Source organism: Lissotriton helveticus, chromosome 2_1 (assembly GCF_964261635.1).
Source record: "Lissotriton helveticus chromosome 2_1, aLisHel1.1, whole genome shotgun sequence".
Lineage (NCBI taxonomy): Eukaryota > Metazoa > Chordata > Amphibia > Caudata > Salamandridae > Lissotriton > Lissotriton helveticus.
Window position 1 is genome coordinate 606,151,383 of NC_136059.1, and position 22,228 is coordinate 606,173,610.

The 22,228-nt window shown below is 45.1% G+C and overlaps 1 protein-coding gene across 2 annotated transcripts in view; it reads left to right on the top strand.

Moving 5' to 3' along the window:
* The window catches only part of MSH3 (mutS homolog 3), a 1,953,894-nt gene that overhangs the window by 855,207 nt on the left and 1,076,459 nt on the right, over positions 1–22,228 (top strand). For both annotated transcript variants that reach the window (XM_078675310.1, XM_078675311.1), the window contains exon 12: positions 13,738–13,847. In XM_078675310.1, coding sequence (XP_078531436.1) covers positions 13,738–13,847 — 110 coding nt within the window. The remainder of the gene's footprint in view (positions 1–13,737; positions 13,848–22,228) is intronic.

The window sequence follows — 22,228 nt, forward strand, 5'->3', positions numbered from 1 at the left end:
TTCTGTCTTGAGACATACCTATACATCTCATCCTATGACCCAGATATTCTGTATTGTAGTATATAATATCTATAATGCAGCCATTGTTAAAGGTAGACCACCTCCATCACTGATGGAAATAATAATGGCCATAGCAGGACCGTAACCCTTGCCAGTGCTCCCCGTATAGGCCGCTTTCACTATTGAATGTCTATAACAACATCCTCGCCAATCTTTTGCCTTGAAGGTTGGAACCTATGATGTAGTTGTTACTGCTGCCGGAGCTATCTGGATTTGTACCTCAGAGGTAAATATCATTACATTTTCGCATACTCGTGGCCATCCTCCACCAGGTAGATCAACATTTACCAGCATCGGCCATTCTGTTGGACGCCTAAAAGGCTTTAGCAGCTCTGGAATGACCATTCATGTAGAAAGTGCATTGTCAAGTATTTCCTAGCCCATATAAATGTGTTGTACGTGTGTCCCACAGACTGGGTGAAAGTTAACAATCTCTACTCTTATGTAGTATCCATTAGCAGGAGCACGTGCCTAGGTTGTCAGTTGTCACCCCTGATTTTCACCCTGGCTATCAAGCCCCTTGCTTCATTACTTTGCAAGTTTCATTCCCAATGTGGTCTCTTTGTCAATGTGAAAATAACATTGATATCCTTATATGCTAACAACTTTACGTTTATTTACAAAACCCAGAAAACACAGTGGCCCCCAATCATCAACGATCTAATAAAATTTCCACTCATGGACAAAATTATCACATAAAATAGAAAATACCCACTTAAATGGTGAGCAGACAGGTTGAAATGTCTGGGCATACATGTAAATAGGGATACCATTTTTATTTATTTTTATTAGTTATTTCAATAGCGCACATTACATACATCATTTGAATGTACAGTGTCAGGAGATTGTGCACAACATAACAAACATCAACTTAACCCCTTCCTGTAATAAAGTACATTAGCGGTCAGGCATGCCATTATGTTATAAAACAATATACTTTTCTGCACCACAAGTATTCTTCCACCTACTAGACTTCTCAGTGGATATGACGACAGTAGTTGACACCCTACTAGCCATAAGCGACTACTCACTCAAGTTCACTCTGAGCCATTAAATATTCCTGCCGGGGAGCCCAAATGTCCTTGGGGTGGGAGGACGACGGTGATTCCTCTGCATATAGTTCCAGCTGTTCACGACAATAGATCATGCCCTTTATCCACTTAGCAGTACTCTGGCATTTCCGACTATCCCATGTGAACAGTACCCTCCTCCTTGCCAGCAATAATGCTACTCGCACAAACCACCCCATTGTAGCTTTAAAACCCGGCACGTACCCCAACAAACAATCCAGTGGCATGCAATCTAACATCTGACCAGTTATTGTATATATAAGAGAGACAGCCTCCTCCCAATATTGATGCACCCACCTGCAGTTCCATGCAAGGTGGAGGAAGTCAGCACCTCCCTGCCCACATAGTTTGCAGCTGTCCGTATCCCTGAATCCCATCCTGTGCAGTTTCTTGGGAGTGTGGTACACCTGGTGTAGGAACTTCAGATGAATAATACGTAGGTTGCTATTGGACGACAACCTCCCTGTCAACAGGCATATCTGCTCCCATATGTCCTTCGTAATCAGGGGATTTAGTATAGTGTTCCAGCGTTCCAGACTTTTGCCCTCCTGACAGACTGTCTCCTCCTGCACCACTCTATATAATCTAGTCAGCAGTTTTTTCTTCGATGTAGCTACTATTACCAATTGTAGCGCCTTCAGCACTAACGGCTCATCTGGGAAGCTAGTGTAAGGATCCCGTAACGCCCTACGCAGCCTGTAACAGGTGTACTGAAAAAGTGGCTTGGGATTTTGCACGTAGTCTAAGTCTGCACCCGTGACATACGTCCCATCTATATACAAGTCACTCATGTGCGTTAAACCCGCCTTCCTAACAGCTGTGATCGGGCCTTGCTCCAGCTACGGAGAAGGCAGCATGTCCGTCAATAGGCAACGCAAAAGCATAAAGGGGCAGCCTATGGGATCGTCTCCCAATTTCCTGCCGTGCTGATATGGTCATGTCAATCGTGTTTATCTCTAACTTGGGTGTCTGTCTATTAGTCTGTGTAATAATATTGTTCAATTGCACAGAATATGCGTCCCCCTCCTCCACAGCCGCATGCGGAATAAACTTGTGCGGTTTATACCAGAAGTATGCATACTGAGCCTGCCCGCACAAGTAGTACACATAAAAATCTGGAGCTTTAAACCCTCCCTTTTCGAATGGCAATATTAGCATGGACCAACTTATTCTCTGCAGCTTCTTCCCCCCACACCAGCCGTAGCAGTTGGGACTGCACCGTTTAAAAAAAATGCTTAGTCAAAGAAACAGGGATATTACAAAACAAGTATATAAACTTGGGAAGGATAGTTATTTTTATCACCGCTATGCGGTCCACCAGCAAGAGTGGTAGGCCAACACAACGATCAACCTGTTTTACCAGCTCAGTGTATGCACGTCCGTAGTTTTCTCTGATTACGGTTTCAGGGTCAAGGTGCACCCATACACCCAGATACTTGACTGGATCTTCCGCCCACAACAAAGAATACTCGACCTGAGGTGCCACTGTGGCAGGCGTGAGAGGAATGAGAACCGATTTCTCCCACTTTATTTGCAATCCTGAGAAGAGGCCAAATTTAACATATTCTCGAATAACCGGGGATAGATAGGTCTGCGGCTCATGAACGTATAGGACCATATCGTCCGCGTATAAGGAGATTCCACTGGCCGATTGTTCAAATTCAAGGCAGCCGCCCTGTGAGACTACCGGATTTTGCAAGCCAAGGGTTCCAACACAATGGCAAAAAGAATAGGTGACAGGGGGCAGCCCTGTCGAGTGCCCCGTTCAATGCCAAATGGTTCTGATGCGAGTCCACCCACTCTGACCCTCGCAGAGGCGTCCGTGTATAGGACTTGTATCCAACGAACAAAGACAGGGGGAAAACCCATTCTATTGAGGATGTATATCATATAGTTCCATTCCATAGAATCAAACGCTTTGGTTGCACTAATAACAGCTACGGCTGGCAATTCCGGGTTGAGTACTTGAAGCATGGCAAAGATTGTGCGCAGATTCAAGGATGTAGAGCGGTCTGGAATAAATCCAGATTGATCCGGCAATACCAGAAGTGGCATCAATGGTTGTAGCTTAGTGGCTAGAACCTTGGCCAAAATCTTCGCGTCAAGATTAATCAGGGAGAGTGGGCGATAAGACTCGCACCGCATTGATGGCTTATCCTTTTTTAACAGGGTGATGATCAAGGCCTGCCACAGGGATGGTGGAAGGTAGCCCACGTCATGGGCCTCTGCATACATAAAAAAAAACAACTGTGAGAAGAGGGTCAAAGGGACTATATTTACCGACCATTCAAGTTAGTACCCCTACTGAACTATACTTAAACAACAAAGAAACTTGAAGGTCTCGAAGGGGCTGAGTAAATCAAGCCTACCACAAGTGAACTACAACAGATCAACTACCACATTGTGGTGAGACACAATCAGATGCTTGTATAAGTCCTATCAGCCCACCCATGTGGCGGTACTTCGTCATTTAGGACATCTTGAACCAGGTCTGTGTATCTTTGTTGTTTAAGTTTACCTCTGCATACATCGCCAAAAGATGTGGCGTAAGGAGATCCACGTACTGCTTATAAAACTCAACCATCAGACCATCTGGCCCCGGGGCCTTTTTATTGAGCAAGGAAAGAATGGCTTCCCTGACATCCTCCTCATCTATGGGGAGGCTGAGATACTTCCTATGAACGTCGGACAGCCAAGCACAAGCTGTATCATCTAGATATTCGTTCATTGCAGCTTCAGCCATACCTCCCCGAGACGTATATATAGGATGGATGGATGGATGGATGGGTTTTTATATAGCGCAATATCACCGCCAGGTCTCAAAGCGCTTTGCATTGGGAACCCGTCCTGGTTTTTCCCTGTGAGATAGCCCCTACTGGGTATCCCCAGGTGAAAGCCAGGCATCCCGCCGCGGGGGGCCGTAGTGGAGATTAAGCAAGCTATTGCCCAGAGTTGCAGAGTGTGAACCTGTGATTTGAGTAGGCACCGAAGCGAGAATTACCGAGTCCGTGGACATTTTGGGCTCAAGACCCTGCCGCGTCAGGAATTGAACCCTGCTCCCGGGTCTGATCTCAGCGTCCGGGTCTGCCTCCTCTAACCAGTGAGCCACACTTCTCCACTCATATATACCCTCATAGAACGCTCTAAATTTTTCTACAATGCCACTCTGAGAATAATGATCATCCCCGGAGTCATCGACTATATGGTCAATCGTGGGGTTATCGAACCTATCCCGCCGTCTGCAAGCCAAAACCCTACCCGGCCTACCATCCTCGCCGTATGCTCTGGCCACATATCGTTTAGAGAGGTATTTTATTTCTGTAGAAGCTAGCTAATTATATTCCTTAACATAATCATTAATGCGGACCAGTGTTTCGGAAGAGGGTGTAATGGTATATTTGGATTCTAGAGCCCCTATTTGTTCTTCCAACCGCAGCAATCGTCCCCTCAAATCCCGTAATATTCCCATAGAGGTGCTTCTGCACACCCCCCTTATCGTCACCTTGAAGGCTTCCCATAAGGTAGCGTGGCTGTCGACCGTGCCGTATTCAATTCAAAATATTGGATAATAGCATTCCTTATTGTCTCAGCATAAACCAGGTTTAGAAGAGAGTCAGCGCGAAAGCGCCAGGTGAAGGGTCGGTGTAAGCTATGGGGCACAGCAACTGTAAGAACAACAGGATTATGATCTGATAGGGTTCTTGGTAATGTGGATCCTCTCCACCCAACCTTTAGCCTCCCCATTAAGTAACCAGTAATCTAAGCGAGACCAACTATTAAAGGCAGGAGTAATGTGTGTACCTTCCAGAACCCCTTAATTACGCAGCCGCCAGGCATCAACTAGGCCCATCTCTTCCATGAAATCTCGTATACACTGTGCAACCCTGAGCGTACGCTCCCCAGTAGGGTTGGATTTTTCCACTTGTGGATTGAGGTGTGTGTTGAGGTCTCCCCCGCATAGGAGCGCAGCCTCCGGCCAGGAACGCAATGTATTAAACAGATTCAAAAACGACGTTGTATCGTCCACCACTGGCCCGTAGATATTCACAACAGTCACCAACATCCCCCCTAACTTCCCACGTACCATAGTTCAATGCCCCTAAGTGTCAATACAGGACTAAATAGCCTTGAACGGGACCCCCGCTTGATAAGAATGAGGACCCCCCTCGCATAAGAGGAATAGGAGGAGGCCAGTCGGTAAGATGCCCTCAGGTGGGTCTCCAGTAAGAGTGCAGCAAACCATACTAAAGTACAGATACATGCGTGAAATCCAGACCTGCCTGTTGTTGTAAAACCAGACACCACATCCAGGCTATAGGAAGAGAAAACAATACCCTTCACCTCCCACCCACTTCAGCATTCCCAATTTGCCAAAGACCGAAGCCTCCACCCCCCCCCCCCCAATCTCAACAACAACAATAACATACATCGCATCTGGTGGGTACTGCCCATCGGAGGAGGTAGCGAACATATTTTGAAATAGTCCCACCACTTGGCCAACCTCAGGAAATCAAAAGCATCATTGTAAGGGACCAATGTTTAAGTAGTTCCACCCTCCCATATCAGTCAATCTAATTAGGATCATCCACCCAAAATCATATCACTGTAGGTTCATAATAGAGTTCTAACTGACAAAGTGGGCTCTAGTATACAAAACATCTGAATAAATGAATGAACCAGTTAACGTTGTTCACAACACAGGAAAGCATGGTCCAATCAAACCAGTATATCTAAAGATCTGGATCGGCCAGTAACATAGGGCCCATCCCTTCTTACAGTTCACTCATCAACATCAGACATGGGAGCTGGCGATTTGCGACGTCTCTGTAGGGATCTGGCATGTTCCATCGCTTGCTTGGGATTTGTAAAGAATTTGCCACTAGCTGCTTCCCCAGTGCGCAACCTCGCTGGATAAAGCATGGCATACGGAATCTGTTCCTTGAGCTGTACCTTCTTGACATTCTGAAACTCCTTCCGAGCCGCATGCACCTGTGCTGCGAAGTCCGGATAAAAGGATAGGACATTGTTCTGATACGTGATTGTGCCCTTTTGGCGAGTTATTCATAAGACAGCGTCCCGGTCTCTAAAATTAAGCAAGAGAGCAATTATGGGGCTCAGTGTAGCACCTGGAGGAGGACGCTGTCCCAGGGAGCGATGAGCCTGCTCCACAGCGAACATAGGCGACAGTTCATCCGCTTCACATATCTCTCGTAGTATCGTCTCAACATAGTCTTCGAGGCGGCCCACATTTGTAGATTCTGGAAGGCCTAAGACGCGAATATTATTGCTCCTCGATGTCCTCATTCTTCGCTTGTATAACTGCGAGAATTTTCATGATATCTGAAGTTTTTGCCGCTACTTGTTGCAGGCTGTCCTCTGTGTCTGTTATTCGCTGTTCGGCTTCACCAATGCGCGCTGCTTGTTTGTCTAGTTAGGCTGAAAAATGATCCATTCTCCCATTGAGGGCTTCTATCTTATCGTCAATAGCTTGAAGACTGGCTTGAATGGCAGCTAACGATTTCTCCAACGCCAAGGGTCTCTGGGAGACCGACTCCAGCTCAGAGGCTGCGTTTTGAGTAGTTTTGCCACCCTTGCGCAGCTCGAAGGTGAGGCGCGGTTAATTCTTCCCCGGTTTCCCCATTGTGGACGCTCCACTCAGCAGGCGGCAATGTCCAGACCACAGATATTGCCCCGCTTTGTATTGATCAGGATCACTCTCAGTGACCGACCAGGAGGACTAGTGATACAACAGAGCAGGCCCCAACCACAGTCTTTCCCACGTTCGGCCCGCACTGTCAGCAGTCTCGGGGAGTTTCTATCAGGAGATCATGAGCGGAACACCTGGGCACTTCACACAGGGCAATCAGGCCGAGAAGTGTGGGATCACACAAATACCGGAGAAACCCAGCATCCAATTGCGCCTCACGGCCTATCCAGTTGCGCTTGCCTGTGTTCTAGATCCATACACCACAGCTGCCGGACATAGCGTCAGATGAGCAGCACCAGGGGGGGGCACAGCAAGGAGGGACCCGCAATGAGGAGCCAGCGCCGTCACACCACATGTACGCCCCCCCGCAGCCGCGTGCTAGTCCCGGAGCCGCTGGTATCCCCGCGTCCCACAGCAGGTCCGGGGCAGGGAAGCACCACCTCACGCCGCACAGTATTCAGTTAACAAAGGGCGTCAAGCCAGGCAAGTCTACTGTATGCAATGTTGTGCGTATACACCACCGCCGTGGCAGAAGCATAGATGTTGGCGGGGGGTCAGTCCACAATGCACCTCGTGAAGCCGGTGCGTGGCCTAGTCTGCAAGCGCGTACCAGCCGCTTGCGTGTCCCTGCAGCCCAGCGCACACCAGTGCCCGCAGCCCCTCGCTAGAACACTTAGCTGTAGTCCAGGCACCGCTGTATTCCTCATACACTCCGCCGTGTCCCAAGTGAACCTCCGTCCCTCCAGACCGCAATCACGGACAGAAAGGGACCACGACAAGCTGAGTTCTGTCAATCACACCGCCATTACATCCATGCGGTCGGCTCGCCTCTCTCGCCGCCTGCCTCTCCTAGGGGCTCCCGCTGCGACCGAAAACTACCTCAGTCAGTCAAGCGCCACGTCAGCCACACAGCCACAGCAATGAAGACAGTGGATGGCGCAGTGGAGGCAGGATAGGTGAAGGATATTAATCGGCGGCCAGGAGAGCAACACTACAGTGCAGCCATCTCGCCGATCGCCAGGCCACGCCCCCAGGGATACAATAGAGCTACTAAGGCGGAAGTTTGGGGCAGCTCTTGAGAACCTTGGAGTGCAAGTTGAACATTAAATATTACTCCTCATATCTTTGATAAGTTGGATGTCGCTCAAAATGGTAGTACTGAATGAAATACGACTTATAAAGTGCAAGGCCCCTCCAAGTAGTGTCCCGGCGCTGTGCTAATCAGCCACCTCACAGAGAGCAGTTGGACTGTCTACTCTTTTTAAAAAAAGCCAGGTTTTCAGTTTTTTCTTGAAACGTTAAGTAGCATCCACTGAACGTAGCTCAAGATGGAGTTTTTTCCATGCAGATGGCCCAAGATAGTAGAAGGCTTGTCCTCTAGTTCTAATGCAGCAAATCTTCCAGAAGGCTATTAGCTGACCGCAGGTTGCTAGAGGGAATGTAAAAGATGATTCTTGCCCTGAAGTAGCCTACACCTACCCGATGAAGTGCTTTGTGGATCAAAACGAGTGCTTTAAACAGAATTGTCTTCCTTATTTGGAGCCAGCGAAGGTCACGCAGGTGTGGGGGCACGTGCGTTCTTGGAGGCAGTCTAAGAAGAATACAGGCTGACATATTTGGAACCACCTGAAATCCGTTGAGCAGGTAGTCATGAAGTCCCAAATTTAGGGCATTTCCATAGTCCAGGCAAGAAGATATAAGTGTTTGGACGACTGCCTTCCTTGCAGAAAATGAAAGGGAATACAAAAAATATTTTAGTGCCTGCCGTAGCCCGAAACATTTGCCTACCACAGACTTGATTTGTGGTTGAAAGGATGGGAGTTATCGAATTCAATGCTCAAGTTCTTAACTGTTCCCCCCTGTGGATGGGGCGTCTTTAGGCCAAAATGTCTGCCATGTTTTTGGGGCGTTATTACCGAAGAATAGTTTTTCAGTTTTTTCTGAGTTACATTTTAGTTGATGGGTGGTCATCCAGTGGAAAACACCTGTACCCGTACTGACAACTCAACATGATCTTGAAGATAAAGGAGGGACCCAAATTTCCTGTCCTTAATCTTCCAAAAACGAGGCTAGTCAGTTCAAGGCTTGTCCACCTAACCCGCCTCATTGGAGACGCACTAGAAGTCTGGAGCGAGGGACTGTATTGAAGGCCACTGATAGGTTTAACATAAACAGCACGGCCTTCTGACAACATTTTTCTATTTATTCTGTAATGTTCCAGTCCGCATAATTAATGACGTTTTTGCCAACTTTGGCAGGTGGTATTGAGGGTAATATGGGCTTGTAGGCAGCTACATATTAAATGAGAAGCCCTGATATAACCAATGGCTATTGGGGCTTGTCAGTACCCTTCTTATCTCATTACATTTAGTACTGGTTCAGTGCACAGGTCACCCTTATGCATGTGAGATTGAATTTAGGATGGCTGAGCCCTACTAGCTTCTGTTAGTGAGATGTAAAGAGCCTTCCGCATGGTTGGACAAAGTAGATATGATAGGAACTATTACTGAAATATATTAAAAAGGAATTGGAATTGAAGAACTGGGTAATCTTTTTCCAGATCGGGTATTCATCGATCTGCAAGATTATACACCCAAGAGTGGCAGCTTTCCATTGGAGATACTGCTATATTGTAAGTTTGGATTCGTTGTGAAATCCATAGGCCTGACTTTCCCTCAACCCTCTATGATACAAAACTAGCACTACTTACCAAGGTGATTCATAGGAATCATACTATGAAAGAGATGCTGCAAAAATAATCACAGAAACTGATAGAGAAATAATGCATACTCCTTTTAAATGTATTTACATTACTTTTCAAATTATTTCCAAAAGCATATACAGTCTTCACCATCACCTCTTCTGCATAACATTTTTTGAAAGAAGATTTGAATCTTTTGCACCAAGAACAGCACCAAAATTGAACATTACCACAGCTAAATTGGGAACATCTCTCTTTTCCCCATACATTGTCACATTCAGAGACATAACAATCTCCAACAAGCTTTGCCATAGCCAATAGGTCTCGCCTTTGGTACCTTATAAGTGTTTAGCCAGAGCTTTGCCAATGTCTTTAAGCTATGGTGTAGATGAGTGAGGCTGCTGTGCAGCATGTTGAAAAGTTACAATAAAAAAGTGTTGTAAGCATTTTTTATTTATATATCGCTATATAAAACTTTATAAATAAGTAAAGAAATCATCAAGAAGATGTATGTATAACTGAAAGACCCTATTAAAAAAAGCTGTTGCTGCGCTGGGGCAGAGTGATGCTCAGGTGATGCTGCTTCAACATTGCAAGCTAAAGTGCGGGTGACGCGATTGCTCTATTTCTTTACTTTTGAAGCAATGAGGGACCCGCACTTTAGATTAAGATGTTGAAAGCTAAGGCGCGGGTGCTGCGATTGTAACAAAAGTAAACAAATAAAAAAGTGGCGGCCGCACATTTAAAAAAAAAAAAATTCAAAATTGCAGCACTTGCGCTTTAGCTTTGAACATCTTAAGCGAAAGTGCTAGTGCTGCGTTTGCTTCAAAAGTAAAAAAAAAATTGAAAAAAATGCACATTATTTTTCTTCTATTTGTTTTACATGTAAAGCAATCGCTTTAGCTTAAGATGTTTAAAGGTAAAGCGTAGGTGACGCCATTGTACAAAAAAAAACAATTAAACAGAAAAGGAAAGGCCTACGGGCGCGTTTCGGCCTGCAAATAATAAAAGAAAAGCACGGCCGCCATTATTCTAACCGAGGCATGCAGCGCTGGATAAATGAAAAAAGGCAGCACAAAGGTATTTAAAAAAATAGTGGTTGGAGGCTGTAATTAAAGCCTATAGAGTAACAACACATGTAACACTGGGAGTCCTTATGGGAGGATACAAGAAGAGAAAACGGTACTAAGGAGGGACTACTAAGCCTATTGACCAATGAAAAGCCACCATTTACAAAGGACATGGGCAGGAACCACTTAAAAAGATGGGCAGAAGGCGAGAGGAGCTTAATGGCTTTTTCGGAATACAGCATGTCTCGAACAGACATCACAAGCACTGCCTAGGCGGGACCAAAAAGCACTTTATGTAACAGTTGTGAATTGCATGGGAAGCTTTACAGACAAATGTATATTCAGGCTTGTAGTCTATTTCAAAAACAATTAATTGGGAAGAAGGAATCCCACTGCGCTCCTCTTGTTTGCTGCTCTGCTGGCTGCATGAAATGTAGGGCAGAGGGAGAGAGACAGATGAGATGCAGTTGAAAAGAGACATTGAGGGAAGAGAGAGATGGCGAAAGATTGTCAAGATGGGACACAGTAGGCTCTGTTGTGTTGACATTCGATTGGCATGGCTATGCCACTCTTGCAAAGTGTAAGTCCTCACCCGGCAGCAATTCTGTCATTCAGCATATGCAAATTTGTATTTACTAGAAAGGAGATCGTTTGCTAACTAGAGCGTACTGAAGGTTCACCTACTCATAAAGTTAGCAGTAAATTAACCACCTGCCCCCTAAATCAGAGCTGCCACTGTAAACTCCTACCGAGTCAGATATTTTATTGTAGGGCATTTGCTTTGCAAGCAGACTATCCCGCTCTCCTCCACCCCACAGAGGTTTGCATCCTCCAGGAATGCAGCTATACACTTTAATGCTATGGCCATCAGTGCCGCCTGTGTGCCATCCTACCAATATCCCCCCAGTTTCATATTGAGCCAGTCTTGGGGTGAAGGCAAGCCACACACACAACCTGCTAGCCACAACGTACTTCCCACACTATCACACACTCCTCTGCTACCTACCCCTCCAGAGTTGGTCTGTGTGCCCTTGCAAGAACTGCAAAAGAAAAGACATGAAAAAAACCAAGAAGAAAATATTTTAAAACAAGTCGAGTACCACTAGAACACGTACTCCATGGTGACACTATAACTGTTCATAGGGCTTGTGATCCTATGAAGCCCCTCTCAGCTCATTTATTGTTACTCAGTAGGTTTTAAACCTTGTTATGACTTTCTTCCTGACATCGCCATTGAAGCCAATGTACAGTTGGCAGTTTGCCTCCTTACTCTAAAAACACTTCTTTTGGTGGCAATTAAGCTCAATTGAACTTCTTTTCTCAGCGATTATCCTTAAGCGCTGGCATGATTTCCAATCCTCCTGGATGAACGTTGGATACTTTGATGTAAGCATATTACTTCTTTTTCTCTGTAATGAGAAAAATGAGTAAAAAATTGTAAAACATCATAAACCCATTCTTGTCTTTTTGGGGACATGATGCACAGTAGCTACATGACCATGGGTATGTTATACTTAGGAACACTTTCCTGAAAAGTGCTAATTTTGAACTTGTCTGAATGTTCCCAATCTGTAAGTGCAACCTTGATCCTAATAATAATTTTAAATAAACAAGGTTTTCTGACAATAAGATTACTCTTTTAGATAGATGAAGAGGAGACAAAAATGCCAAAAAGGCAGATTGGGCCAGATGTATGACCATTCATTTTTGCGAGTCGCAAATTGCGTCAAATTGCGACTCGCAATTTGCAACTCGCAAAATGAATGTACATCAGTGTCTCGGACACTGTTTGCGATTCCCAATGGGGGCTGCAAATTGCATGCCTCAATAATATTCATGAGGCTGTCGCAATTTGCGACCCCGTTGGGAATGATTCGCACTCACAGGGATGGTGGCCTGCTGGGGTCAGCAGACCGCCATGTCTGTGGCTGCTTTTTTAAGAAAGTAGTTTTTTTTATTTATATGCAGCCCGTTTTCCTTAAAGAAAAACTTTTCAGTTTCATTTTTTAAGGGTAGTTAGTGGTCCCTGGGACCACTAACTGCTTTAAAAAATATTTACGCACCCATTCACAAAGGGCAAGGGGTCCCTTGGAGACCCCTTCTGATTTGCGAGTGGCTTACCACCCTTTTTAAACTGCAAGTTTTTTGTGACCACAAATGCGGTTGGATGGCAATGTTACATGCCATTTACACTCGCTATTAGGAAGGCACTCCCCTAACTAATAGCTAGTCGCACACCATATTTTGCGAGTCTCTAATAGGTTAGCGACTCGCAAAATATGGTTTGAACTTGGGGCTAACTAATAGCGGTCCCAAATGGGCCGAATTCCCGTTTGCGACCACAAAAAACTGTCGTCGATCTGCCCCATTAACATTCATGCCAACATTCAGTGACCAAAAAGCGTTATGGTTTTAAAACCACTGAGTAATACAATGATGATACTAGGCCTTTGGCCTGATGATACCATAACACCAAATCACATTTCCTTGGGGACCCTATTCTGAAGCAAGAACCACGTAGCTTCTGGCTCAGAAGGCAGCAAGGAAAATAAACTTCAGTACATAAATTGGTAACTTGTGTGCATAGTGGCCATTTTTAAAGCTAGCTAGCTAAATCATAAAACGTAATTACAGTGTAGTGATGTTAGTACCCCCAACAGCATGTTAAGTAAACATTTCAAAACTGCACGGCGTTCAAAGGATTGTTGATAAATCTCTTTCTGCTCACGGAGCTGGGGTTTACTTTAAAACAAGTTATTTCCTCAACTTGCCAAAAGATTTAAAATGACTCTGAGGAATGTTCTATAGGTTCATAAAGTATGGATTAAGCTCAGCTACCTCACACTCTGTTATTTGAAGATATCACATTGTTTGTAATAGTGACTGGACAGGACGCTTTTTTGTTTCCACACAAGATGACCCCATGGTGTAAAACAAGAAGATTACAAAACGTTCCTCTTTTCTTTGATCATTTTTACTTTCATTGAGCCTTTTATAAATTCGCCAATAAGGACTGAAACCGACAAAACTATTTGCAAAATGTTGCTTCTGTCACTGTGCTAGTGCAAGTATTTTATGCTCAATGTTTTGTTTATTTGATGCCAGTGTTTTCTGTGAATCCTATTTTAGACTGACATGAAAACCAAAGGCAGCTTGTTGTGGGCTTTGGATCACACCAGAACTGCGTTCGGACGAAGGACTCTGAAGAAATGGGTGACGCGTCCTCTTGTAAGAGCTAGGTAAGACATTGATTATCACATACATGTCCTGTTATTGGATATGTATGTAAGATGCATAGATCTTGTTTGTATAGTTATTATCCAGTTGAATGCAGGCAAATCTACGTTAGATTAGAATGAACAACCACTACACTACCACTACAAGCATGTTCAGGTCCTGGTCAACAGTGAATGCAGAGACTGCTATTCTTCACTGCAGGCTTTGCCAACTCCTGCTGTGGCCCACATAGTGCCTGTTTGAGTGCCCTTCTTGATTGCACTGTTGCATTTGTCAGGCCTGACCAATAGGCACTCTTGTATATTCTTTAGTCATGTTTGGGGTTGTCAATAGACGTCCTTCACTGTACTTGATCTTTTATTACATTTCAAATTTTGACTGTGTAATGTAATGGATTCTTTAATTGCTGAATGTATAATAGTCAACTCAGACCTTAAAAAGAACTGCTAATCTGGGCATAAAGAATTGAGTTGCTTGGTACCTCAATTAATTAGTTCTGTCTAAACTTACCTTTTTTATTAGGGAATGTTCTTCTACTGAGAAGCTATAGATTGGGTAATCCAAGGAATAAGAGCTTTTTCAGACAAACCTCAGTTAAAGATTTTGGCAATTGGAAACTAAACAGAAAATAAGTATATTCATAACAAGTACAATAAACCTGTTCGTCAAACAAAGGAGAGTAGAAAAGGCTATTTTCAATTGTAATTATGAACATGTAAAATATATATGTAAAACCTAAATCTCCAGTTCATAAAAACTGAAACTACCCACTCTATCACTTTTGTAAATGAGCTGGAGACACTATCAGTGTGGGTCAATCATAGCAAGTTCAAGTTCGAGCATTTGTATAGCGCGCTACTCACCCAGAGGGTCTCAAGGCGCTTGGGGAAGGGGTTCATTATTTGTCGAATAGCCAGGTTTTCAGTTCTTTTCTGAAGGAGATGTGGTTCTGAGTAAGGCGGAGGTGGGATGGTAGTGAGTTCCAGGTCTTGGCAGCCAGGAAGGAGAAGGATCTGCCACCCATGGTGGATTTCCGGATGCGTGGGACTGCGGCGAGGGCTTGATTAGACAATCTTAGTTGGCGGTTGGGTTTGTAGAAGGACAGTCGGGTGTTGAGGCATTCGGGTCCTATATTGTAGAGGGCTTTGTGTGCGTGGGTGAGAAGGCGGAAAGTAATACTTTTGTTGACGGGGAGCCAATGAAGGTCTTTTAGATGTCCGGAAATATGATCTTGTCGCGGGATGTCTAATATGAGTCTCGCTGACGCGTTTTGAATACGCTGGAGTTTTTTCTGTAATTTTGTTGTTATTCCGGCGTAAAGTGTGTTACCATAGTCCAGTCGGCTCGTGACCAGAGCATGGGTGACAGTCTTTCTTGTCTCGAGTGGGATCCAGCGGAAGATCTTTTTGAGAATGCGAAGGACGTTGAAGCAGGAGGACGAGACGGCGTTGACTTGTCTGGACATCGAGAGAGAGGAGTCCAAGATGAAGCCCAGGTTGCGTGCGTGGTCTGTGGGTGTGGGTGCTGTGCCCAGAGCGGAAGGCCACCAAGAGTCGTCCCAAGCTGAGGGGGAGGATCCTAGGATGAGCACTTCTGTTTTGTCTGAGTTGAGTTTTAGGCGGCTCTGTTTCATCCATTCGGCAACTTCCTTCATGCCTTCGTGAAGGTTGGATTTGGCTGTGTTGGGGTCATTGGTGAGGGAAAGTATTAGCTGGGTGTCGTCGGCGTAGGAGATGATGTTGAGGTTGTGTTGACGCGCGATGGAGGCGAGAGGACTCATGTAGACGTTGAAGAGGGTGGGACTGAGTGAGGATCCTTGGGGTACGCCGCAGATGACTTCGGTGGCCTCTGAGTAGAATGGGGGAAGTCGGACTCTTTGGGTTCTTCCAGCGAGGAATGAGGTGATCCACTCCAAGGCTTTTCCTTGTATGCCGATGTTGCTGAGTCGTTGTATAAGGGTGTTGTGGCAGACTGTGTCGAAAGCGGCGGAAAGGTCGAGTAGGATGAGGGCTACTGTTTCACCGTTGTCCAGGAGTGATCGGATGTCGTCGGTCGCTGCAATGAGGGCGGTTTTGGTGCTGTGTTTGGCTCGAAACCCGGATTGAGATGGATCAAGGGAGTTGTTGTATTCAAGGAAGGCAGCGAGTTGGCTGTTGACGGCTTTCTCGATGACTTTGGCCGGGAATGGGAGGAGGGATATGGGTCGGTAGTTTTTCAGTTCTGAGGGGTCTGCTGTGGGTTTTTTGAGAAGGGCGTTGAGTTCGGCGTGTTTCCAGCTTTCCGGAAAGGTGGCAGAGTTGAAAGAGCAGTTGATGACATCGCGGAGTTGGGGTGCGATGATGGAGTCAGCTTTGTTGAAGATGTGGTGGGGACAGGGGTCAGAAGGTGAGCCAGAGTGGATTGAGTTCATGAGGCGAATGGTGTCTTCAGTGGTGATTGTGTTCCAGGCACTGAGGTTGTTAGTAGGGGGAGTAGGGTCTGGAGGGGGTGGGGCGGGTTGATCGCTGGGCGAATTGTTCTTGAAACTGTTGTGGATGTCGGCAATTTTGTTGTAGAAGAAGGAGGATAGCGCGTCGCAGAGGTCTTGGGAGGGAGTGATGTCGTTAGAGGCTGCGGTGGGGTTGGTGAATTCTTTGACGATATTGAAGAGTTCCTTACTGTTATGGGTGTTGTTGTCGAGACGATCCTTGAAAGCTGATTTTTTGGCGGATCTAATCAGTTGGTGGTGTTTGCGGGTGGCTGCCTTGAGGGTGGACATGTTGTCGGTGGTTTGGTTATTTCTCCAAGTTTTCTCTAGGGTGCGGCATAGTTTCTTGGAATTTTTAAGGTCATCATTGAACCAGGGAGCCTTTTTGCTGGTTGATTTGATCTGGTGTTTTTTCAGGGGTGCTAATTCGTCAGCGCTGTGGGTGATCCATTGCTTGAGATTGGTGGCCGCTTGGTTTGGGTCCGATGAGAAGGTGGGGGGGTTTTGGTTGAGTGATGTGAGGAGTTGTTCGGAGGTGATTTTGTTCCAGTTTCTTCGGGGAATAGGTTGTGGGTTGATGTGGGTCAGGGTGGTTTTGTAGCTGAAGTGAACGCAGCTGTGGTCCGTCCAGCGGAGAGCTGTGGTGCGATCGAAGGAGATGTGTTTGCTGGAGGTGAAGATAGGGTCGAGCGTGTGTCCGGCTACATGGGTAGGGGTGTCAACAAGTTGTTTGAGTCCGAGGTTGGCCAAGTTGTCCAGAAGGGTGGTGGAGTTACTGTCTAGTAAGTTTTCAAGGTGGTAGTTGAGGTCTCCTAGAAGAATGTAGTTTTCGGAGGCGAGGGCGTGCGGGCTGATGAAGTCCGAGATGTCATCGCTGAATTGGGTGCGGGAGCCTGGAGGCCTGTAAATGAGGGTGCCTCTAAGAGTGGTTCTGGGGTCGGTGTGGATCTGAAAGTGGAGATGTTCGGCGGTTGTAAGATTGTCGTCGGAATTGGTTGTAATTTTGATGGTGTTTCTGTGGACGATGGCAAGGCCTCCTCCTGTTTGATCGGTGCGGTCTTTTCGAATAATCTTGTAAGCGTTCGGTATGGCTATGGCGATGTCGGGAGCAGAAGATGTGTTCATCCATGTTTCAGTAAGGAAGGCGATGTCAGGTGACTCGGTGTCGATTAGGTCCCAGAATTCTGTTGCATGTCTGTGGACCGAGCGGGTGTTCAGTAGGATGCACTTCAGGCCGTTGTGTTCGGAGCTGTGTGCGGCGGACGTGGGTTTGGTGAGGGTCCTGGAACAGTTGAACTTGCAGGAGAGGCAGGCGAATGGGCCGTGGGTGCGTCCTGGGGCGGCTTCGTAGCAGTGTGGTGCGCGTCCGGGGTTGAGGGCGAGGAGAGTGGCGGCATCATATGTGAATCTAGGGGGTTGGGAGCGGCGAGGACCAGGGGGTCTGGCTCTGGGCGCGGTCCAGGCGCGGACGGGCTTACCTTTGGCGCACCTTCGGCGCGCAAGGGGCGCATGGGTCGCGACCGCTGCGCGTGAACGCTGCGCGCATATGCATCTGTCATATGTGGATAGTGGAAGGGGAGGGGCGAGGGAGGGTCAGCTGGGAGGCGTGGGCGGGGTGTAGAGACGGGCCAGGAGGCAAAACAACAACAGCAAAATGGCCGCAAAATAAATGAAACCAACACAGGACGAGATTGGGGTGTGGAGTGAAGCTATGGGCAGTAGTGTCACCGGCGCGATCAGTCAAAATGTAATTTGCAGAGCAGTGCGAGCAAAGCGGTGATGGAAATGTGCAAGAGAACACTACGATTGAATACAGGCGCAGAGAAATATCAGATGCACAGTGAAGCTTACGATTTTAAACAAGCACAATGAATGCAGTTTCAGCAGTGAGCACTGAGATCACTGAAGCGCTACGATTAGATGAAAGCACAGAGGGATTTGAGAAGCTGAGCGACGCTTACGATATTACACAAGCACAATGATTGCAGTTTCAGCAGTGAGCACTGAGATCACTGAAGCGCTACCATTAGATTAATGCACAGAGGAAATAGAGATGCAGAGCGACGCTTACGATATTACACAAGCACAATAAATTAAATATCAGCAGTGAGCAATGAGCAATAGAAGTGCAGTGATACTTAAGTGGCCAGGGAGCGTGGGGGAGCGACCGCTTCTGAACGAGTCAGGACGGTCAGATGAGTTGAGATAGCTACCTTGATGCACCATAGGATTTGTGGGAAACCAGGTTTGGGACAGTTTTTACATTTTTACATAGTGCACATTATTGCCCGCAAGGGATGTTAGATCGCTTTACAAGTACAATAGAGAAAATACAATACTTCTTTGATTAGTCATATAGATTGAAATGTATGTGTTAAAATATATACATTGGTGCGCCCATGGGACTCTGCCAGAGTCGTGTATTATTGTAAGAGCAAGGTTATTATTCTATGAGCAGCATTGTTTTTCTTATTCTGGGTGGACCATAGACCACAGAGTTTTTGAAGACTGCAAAAGTCTATAGGTTCCAGCATAGATAGCTGGACATGTTGAAGTTTGATCTTTTCTAGTTTGTGGCTAGGTACTTTTGGGTGTGATTTGTCCTGTTGGTTTATTGTGTGTCCTTGAGGTTCGTAGGTCTCAGTCCGTGTTTATATCATTTTAGTTTAATGAAGCCATCATTGTTCTAGTAGAGACAAATAGGTATCCCAACTGGTATTATTCAAAAGACAATTAGTGAGGATATGAATACAACATTATCCACCAGGAAACAAGGAGACTCTGTATCATTTAGGTATGAGCCAAGGGCATCATTTATATGAATACATTTGGGGAAAAAAGAGGGAGAGCAATTTACAGTTATTACAGCACTGTAAAAGACAATTGATACAATTATGAACAACCCAAATTGCACGTGGTGCTCAAAGTGTGTGAGTGAAAAACCAAAGTAGCGACGCATGTGACAATGTGAACTGCTGCTGACCACTCAGCGCAATCACAGGCGCCACACACGAAGTGGTTCACGATCATCATACCCAATCCAAATAACTCCTGAATTCTCTTGGAACCACTTCACCACTGTATATTTGTGCACCAGTCACATTGCGCCTCCCATGCTGTTCACATTGTCACATGCGTCGCTACTTTGGTTTTTCACTCACACACCTTGAGCACCACGTGCAATTTGGGTTGTTCATAATTTTATCATACCGGCCGCTCCACTCGCCACCATCGGATCCTTAGGAGGTTGAGAATGCCTTGCGCTATGGATTATTTTGCTTTATCGGCACAGATGCCTCATTAAGATGCGTTTTTTTCCCCCCCCTTTCTTCGCAAGTGTCTTCTATCCAGCTTTGGGCATCTTTAATATACTAATTCAGATTATCGCTACTATTTCATCATATATCGTTCTGGTCCCCCATATTGTCGTGTTTCATTCTTCAAGGCAATCAGACACTCGTGATAAGGATACCCTGTCAGTTCCCCAGGATCTGTTCCAATTCATCATTTGTAAATTCCCTCACTTCTCATCAGTTTTTGGAGCAGCTATGATTGATGGTCGGGTTTTCATACTTGGTTATCAGATTTGTGTGTCTTATCTTGGTCCGTGTGTTGCAATAGACGGTTACCTGATGAAGGCCCAGAAGCCGAAACACGCGTAGTCTTCTCTACCGCTTTGCCTCCATCGTTTTCTTGTCTACATGCTTTGTCTGTCTGTCATGTTTTTTAGGAGTTTTTATGATGTTGTTCTATAAATAGTTTATCGCTCCTTTACAGTCAAAGAATAATGTATATGGATTTCATCAAAGATATTTTCGTACAAAACCAATAATTGATTAATAAAATTTATAAATATTTTCTACCCATGTGGTAACTAATTCTTTTTACGGGGGGTTTTTCTATTTCATTTTGGTCAGTCACCTAGCTTTATTATTATTACTTTTATCACTCTCATTTTCATTGTATATTTTGCTGCTGTTCTACTTTGCTATAGACCTTTTTCAAATTATTGTACTTCCCTATGTATAGCAAGTGCATTATTATATAGGGGTCCCCTACTTCCAAAACCACCAATGTGTGGCACCAGCCAGCAAGTACAAACACCTGAGAGAATGCTCGATTCATGTAATTAAAAAAGCGCATTTCCACTTCCTTTCAATGGCAGCTCCAGATACATATACCTATGACTTCTGGGTGGCATCTACCACAGTGAGTGAGTGAGTGAACGCTTCTCTTCCCCTTCTTTACTAATAACTAATGGAGGATAACGAAAAAAATATATAGTATTTTCTTATGCAAATTGCATTTCAAGCACTTGCTGCCCGCAGTCCTCACCAGATCCACAGGTATCAATATTCTGCTATCGCACCATCCTGTCAACCCTATTATTATCTGGAGATTTTTTTTATCCCTTCCGTGAACTAGGAAAAGCAATACCTTGCATGTAAACTAGTCCCTTTAAAACCTTTGCTACTTATACAGGCTCGCAAAGCGCTTACTTGTTTTAGTAACTGTCATTGTAAAGCAAACAGGTAACTTATTCTAGGATTGGAATTACTGCTTAGAAGTGTGGAAGTTAATACTAAGACGTATGATCATTTTTTGCATATCTTCCAGACACTTCTTCTTCCCTGCATGCGCACACAATGCTACAATACAATTTAGCTCAACAAATTGTGCTTAAATTTACCGGAAGGTAAAGAAACAGAGCCCATATTGTTTTTAGAAAGAAAAATAGACAAACGTCCACTTTATACCCCATGACACAAAAGCCTTAGCGTGCACAGCTTGTCCAAATCCACGCCACCTAATTCAGCTCTGCCAAGTACCATGCATTTGGCACTAGACTAACGCATTTCAGTGTGGTGATCTGCATTACCGCACTGAAATGCAAAATCACAGATAACAAGCATTGCGCCTCCTCGGGTACCAGTGCTGCTAATCAATGCTGGTGTAGTATTATTTCCATGTGGCCGCTATCTGTTTTCTGGTGCTTTCCCTGTTTCCTATATGTGATGCAGTAGATTTTGTAATGCAGTACAGATAGCTGTGTGGTAGTCCTGTAATGAATGTCCCTTTTCTATGCCCACAACATTTTGCCGTATTTCCGTAGTGTGTCCATAAAGTTAGGTCTCGCTAAAGATTTGTTGCAGAGGCGCACGGGCCATGCACCAGCAGCCCTACGATGTCAGCTGCATCAGTACCCAATAGCTCACCCACTGCACAAATATATAACTACAAGGCCTAGGGCCTGCTCCAAAATAGCCACAAACCTGATAGACCTATTATTTGTTTGTTCTCACTTTTTAGCTTTCCTCATTACTCTTTCCTTGTAAGAAGTGCATACCAAACTGATAAACAAACCCAGAACAATCTTCTAAATAGTTGGACTAAAGATTCAACAGAGGGAGGTAGTTTAAGGATGGTACTGAAAACAGAAAATGTTTTAATCCAAAATGCTAGAAAATTGGAAATGGCTGTGAAAAAATGGCCCTTTTTGTATGGTTACCCCCATTTTGCCTGAAATGTAACGTGGGTTATAAGACTCTCCACGCTGTGGCATTTCACTTCAGTGCCCAGTGTATGTGCTCTGACCCTCACAACATGTTGAAATTGGCTGTGCCCTGATTGGTTTATTTACCTTTTCTATATCTATATGGTTATAGTATAACATGAATATACCTATGGCATTGGAAGTTGAATGTCACCTGTAGACTGCAGCACATATTATGCATATTTTTAGGCGTACTGCAGTTGCAAGACTGCTGCAGTATAAAATAACCTTTTGTGATAAGTAAGAACCTCTCTTTGCATTATGTAAGCAGTGTAGCCCACAAGGAAGAGTGCATATTATTTAAAAGCGGGACATGTAGAAAATTAATTTTATCATGTCTTAAAAGTTACACAGCCCAAAAA